The sequence below is a fragment of the Triticum aestivum genome, chromosome 2D (genome assembly GCF_018294505.1).
Source record: "Triticum aestivum cultivar Chinese Spring chromosome 2D, IWGSC CS RefSeq v2.1, whole genome shotgun sequence".
NCBI lineage: Eukaryota > Viridiplantae > Streptophyta > Magnoliopsida > Poales > Poaceae > Triticum > Triticum aestivum.
This window is the reverse complement of record NC_057799.1, coordinates 155,678,196-155,683,961: the sequence shown is the minus strand read 5'-3', so window position 1 is coordinate 155,683,961 and position 5,766 is coordinate 155,678,196. Positions and strand designations below refer to the sequence as shown.

Genomic DNA, 5,766 nt, shown 5'->3' with positions numbered 1-5,766 from the left:
AAGCCCGGGGGGGTTTCTCTTATATATATTTTTTTGGTCTTTTGTTTTTCTCTTTTGTATTTTCTTTCTTTTATTTATTTTCTTTTCTGTTTTAATTCAATTTAAAATATTTATGCATTTTATAAAACTGTGTCTTCTACACCATAATTATCTATGTAATATTTAGTACAAACCGAACATTTTTATTTTAATGTTTGAAAACTTTTATTATTTACCAAATTTTGAATTTGAATTTTGGACCGGTTTTGATCTAACGATAGATTAGCAACAATAACGGAGGTAACGTGGCACTATTAGCGTGGGATTACTGTAGCTTAATTACCCGGGCGTCACAGCGGCGACGAGTTCTTCACGAGCCCCATTCGGGCTCGGCCGGGCCGTGGGGCCTGGTGTGCTCCTCTTGTTGCGTCCGGTCGGTGACCGCCGATGGCGGTGGAGGTTGTCCCCTCCTGCGTGGCTGCTGATTCTGCTGCTCCTTGTTTTCGGCTATTCCCTATAGGATCCGTCGGTCCCGCTTCACTTACCATGGTGAGACGGCGGTGGTGATTCCAAGACCATGGGGCGCATGGTGGTGGGCAGCAAGTTTGGTGGAGTGCGACGGATCGTACAGGGTTGTGGTTGGTTGGCGGACGGGAGAAATCTCTGTCGGCTTGGCCGGCACTGACGCGGTGACGCCCGCGGGCGCTACCGTTCCTTCCTGAAGGGCATCGGGTATTCCCCTTCCCCACGCCCCTCCGCGTGCCGGGGGAAACCCTAGGACCAGTCCGGGCAGCAGCGTCGGCATTGTCGCGTTCCTTCTTGAAGGTGTTGCTTGGTATGCGGCAGTCCGAAGTGGTAGGAGCGTGGTGGAAATCCTTCGGCTGGCGCATCGATTACGGGTCATCAATGTTCCCGTCGATCCGACTCTGCTGTCATCGCGTGCTTGTGTTGTCTGCCCTAGCAGTGGATTCACAGTTGTATCAGGTGGTTGTTATATCTATATAGCGGGGCGAAAGCCTATTTCGGCGAATAAGGATGTAAAGAGCATGGCTTCATGACTGCAGACAGGGTGGATCATCTGAAAATAGTGAAACATGCATCACTCATAAAAATAAATTTAGGTGCCAGAATAGCAAAACATGTGCATATTTCTAGTTCATATGCATTATACTCCTAGTAAAGGAAGATAAACATCCTCACACTCTTTACATGATTATTATTGCGCACCTTAGACAACGAAGGTTATATTTCCTTAGCTAAGGCTTCATATGTTCCTCACTAACATTGAACTTGATGCTTACAAACTTTAGAGATTGATAGAGTTCAGGAAAATTTCCTCATTCACAAAAAAAAAAAGATATAAAGAAGTTATATATACAGTTTCTGAATCAACAGTTACTATGTATTTGAAAAGTATGCAATATAAAGGAAATCCGTCACCAGACATCTGCTCTAAGTGGAGATCTTTAGATACCTCATCTGTCATTATTCACTTATTGTAGCTATAAAAGGCACATGGAAGGAAGCTAGTAATATATAGTAAACTCCAGAAGATTGCATTACATAATTCCATTTTTAGGTCAATACCATAATCCTAAAAACACAGCAGATCAGCCTTTGATCGGAGGCTTTTATATGTAGGCCTTTTCTCCTTATTTCTAAGCAGAGATCGCAACAACAAAAATCTCAGGTATACCAAAAATGTAATAATTAGCATCACATGAAGATAACAATTATTTTTGTTAAATATTATGGTCAAGATAAACTGCAACGTTTATTAGAATTGGAAATAATTTAGGGAGGCTTACAGGTGCATTGGCACATACATGTAGTTAAAACCTCTGCCCAGCCTGAAGTAAGAGAGGACATGACCATGGAGGCTGCAGAACATACAAACTGCAAGAGATAAGACCATTGTCCAACCTGAAGAAAGGGAGGACTTGACCGAGGAGGCCGCAGAACATATAAATTGCAGCATATAAGTATATAACTCATTAGAAAGATCATTACACCGCAGAATAATAATGCAATACCAGGAGTTAATCCTATCAATTTTCGCACATTCATACAATTTTTTATTGTCGCTGCTCTGCAATCATTTCTCAGTGCACATATTGTCTGAATGAGCGACCAACTTCACCTAAAAGGAATTGTGCAGAAGTAGGCACCGTAGAAAATCCAAAGAAGTGAACGAAGAAGCATTACAACATAGTTCTTGGTATTGATTAGTAACAATGGAATTCATCGATTAACCTACATAGGTCGATATCATTTGAAGCTCTACGACTAACACTCTATAAGCCAAAGAGTCAATTCGTCAAACACCTAGCCTACAGCAACGAACAATGATTCATCAAACTGGAAGTATTAAGATCGCAGCGCGACGCCACGAAAATCATGGCCGTGTCTCCATGAAACCTCACCCTAGGGCCTCTGCAGGCAGTGCATCTTGATCGGAGATTCATGGCCAGGGCGCCGGCTGCAAGAGGTTACAGCTTCTTGTTCCTTACCATACTCGTCTGACTTGATTGATCTTGCACTGTCAGATTCTGACTGCCGTGGCTCATGGAGGTGACGAGAGACGAAGCAGTGGGCTGGCGGTGGTAGGCGATCAAGGACGGGAGGAGATCTTTTTTTTTTTGAGAGCGACGGGAGGAGATATTAGGATAACGCTAACGCTGCATCAAAAGCGAGGCGCCAGAGTTTTCACATGGTTATTATGCTTAGAATCAGAAGTTACCTGGCCACGGTGTGAGTGTGACAACGGGAGGCACGCAGAGGGGCACAATGGCAGTAATTTTAGATTGGCTTAAAATGCACTCACGGTACTTAAATTTGTAGCCTAATCTCACTCTGATCATTGTTCTAAAAAATGAAATTTACAATTTTAATAAATAAAAAAATGATGATTTATGGTCAACGGAGACGACTTCGGGGCCCATGTATTTGGCTTGCGTGGCATGTTTTGACCGGTCCATGCGCCTGCTCGCAAAGTGCACATCCAATTTATCACACGTATCCTTTTCTATTTTTATTTTTCATCCTTTTTGTCTACATTTCATGAGTCTTCAACATTTAAGTTTTTTTATTTGTTTTCACTTACTTTTATATTATTTTGTACTCACCATTTTCCTTTTCTTCTTGACAAATACATGAACATTTTTGAAGAGATGCATGAACAAATATTTTTTTGTGGGGAAAACTTCTGATCTATTCATCTTCAATAATGGTAGCACAACGAACACGAAAAATAATAAAAATTACACCCAGATCAGTAGACCACCTATCGACGATTACAAGCAAAAAATAGTTGATTACAAGCAAAAAATTCATCTCCCATCTAGAAGAACCGTTGCCGACGACACGTCAGATACACTGCAGATGGTCATCCCTGGCGGAGGGCATGACATGATGTATGAATCAAACCCTTCATTCTCCATGAGAACCAACATGCTGTAGCTCATGTATGTCGATGGTAAATCAGGAACTAATTGGACACCATCGAGGTATTGCATGACCTTTTGCACAGGAGGCCTCACATTGGGCGATGGGTGCGTGCACAACAAACCTAGTTTGAGCACAAGAGTGACCTCATCTGTGTTGAATTTACCCATGAGGCGTGGATCCACCGTGTCAATGATTGAGCCATTGCGGTGGTGTTCAAGCACCCAGTCGACTAACACCACCCTATTGTTATGCTGACCACTTTCAATGGGCCTGCGTCCACAGACAACCTCTAGGAGAAACACACCAAATGCAAATACATCGGTTGAAGGTGTTGCCTTCCCAGTGCGTACAAGTTCTGGTGCGAGGTATCCCATAGTGCCAACCACATGTGTTGTTTGAGCATCAGTGCCATGATCGTACAACCTTGCTAGGCCAAAATCGCCGAGCCTTCCATTCATCTGCTTATCTAAAAGCACATTGCTTGCCTTTATATCTCGGTGGATGACGACTTGTTCCCAATCCTCATGAAGATACAGTAAACTTGATGCAACACCTTTGATGATCCAATATCTTTGAGGCCAATCCAAAGTTGGCCCATTGTTATTGTACAAGTACTTGTCAAGGCTACCATTTTCCATGTAGTCATACACCAAGAGAAGTTCACCATTGCGCCGGCAATAGCCTTGTAACTGTGCCAGATTCCTGTGGCGGAGACGACCAATGGTCACCACTTCAGCAATGAACTCTCTTATACCTTGTCTTGAGTCATGTGATACTCTCTTCACCGCGATTTCCAAATTGGATCCAGGAAGTACCCCTTTGTATACTTTGCCAAACCCTCCGGCACCGAGTAAATTTCCATTCTTGAATCCATCAGTGGCACGAAATAGATCTTTATATGCGAACCGGTGTGGGCCGAACTCATCCTCCCAATCTTCGCGCACCTCAGCAAATCGACGCCGACGCCACACAAAGAAGGAGGCGGCAGCTAGCACCGCGGCGATGATCAATACGGTTGCTAGTGGTAGCACGAGAGCCAAGACCATGGACCGATGCTTCGAACCCACACGTGGCAGTGCTGGAAGCTTAGAGAAATCAAGAGGCGGGGCAGGCCCGTCCAAGCTGAAGCTCCATCCAAGCACATAGTGGTGCGTTGACACCACGCCGGATGACGACGAGAAGCCAACATACATTGTCTCCGTGAGGACAGAGGAGAGGTCAATGGCTTCAGAGAGGAGAGGATACCTGGGTTTGGGCTCGTGCGCAGGAGCCAGTGTCACGTTGAGTTGCCTGGCCTGGCCATCGTAGTCCACCCACACCTGCATCGGCTCGCGGCTGTTCAACATCAGGTCTCGAAAGGTGGCACCGTCATCGCCGTAGTAGCCGGCCGGCTTGGCCTTCCGCGAAATGAGGCTGTTGACGTTGATGCCCACGTGGTTGCTGTTGATGTCGCGGAACTCGGGGTTCATGATGGTGTCGAGCTCGACTGCCAATATGTGGTCGCTCGCGGCGCCGTTCGTGGCGTCGAGGAGGCCCAGATACTGCCCGGCGATCGCCGTTGAGAAGTTGGTGGTCGGGGCGACCACGAAGGCGAGCCCTTGGTCGCTCAGGCCGTCGTAGTTGGAGACGATGGCGAACACGAAGGATGTGGAGAAGGAGCGCGCCACGGCAGTGGAGTTGGTCGCCCCGTTGACGTCGAGGAAGCGGAGAGGGGTGGGGTTGAAGGCATGGCCTTTTGTCTGGAGAGTGAAGTTGGTGAGCGCGAGCAGGCCGTTGGGCATGACGGCGGCGAGACCATCCAGCGTAAGGTTCGCCGCCGCGAAGCCCTGGAAGGCGAACTGGCCCTCGCCGGCGGATGAGCACGGGACCAGCTCTCCGCCCATGCTCAAGCTCAACAGCAAGAGCAGAAGAAGAGCCGGCATGGTTTCTTGCCAAATTTAGTCCTGCTGGCCTGCTGCGCTTCCTTCAAGAGAAAGCAACTCAATCGGTACAGTTTTTGGCGGGGTGGAGATTGGTCGCAGCGCTGAGGCGCACCGCGCACCTTGGCTGAAAGTCATGGAGATAATGGCATGCCTGGCAGTATCAGAAGGAGCCGAGGTCGTAGTTGCGGTGAGTACTAGTCTACTACTGATTGATTTGTTCTCTTTGAATGAAAAAGGCTGCTACACATTTGTCTTGGTGTGCATGTAATACCTAGCTGACACGGCGCCTGTGTAGACCGGAGAAAATTCTGCGAGAGTTCTTGTCAAAGATGGCTGCTTATGAAATTGCAAATGGTTGATATTGCGAGCTGGGGAAGCGCAGTGCCGTGCAGCGTGGTAGCGTCACCTGGTTGAAAAG

General features: G+C 46.7%; 1 protein-coding gene across 1 annotated transcript; it reads right to left on the bottom strand.

The window, feature by feature from the left end:
• Positions 1 to 3,174: 3,174 nt before the first annotated feature.
• On the bottom strand, positions 3,175 to 5,540 carry LOC123052313 (L-type lectin-domain containing receptor kinase SIT2). The gene has a single exon (XM_044475452.1). It carries the CDS (start codon positions 5,346 to 5,348, stop codon positions 3,309 to 3,311), a length of 2,040 nt encoding a protein of 679 aa, XP_044331387.1. The 5' UTR covers positions 5,349 to 5,540; the 3' UTR covers positions 3,175 to 3,308.
• Between the last annotated feature and the right edge of the window lie 226 nt (positions 5,541 to 5,766).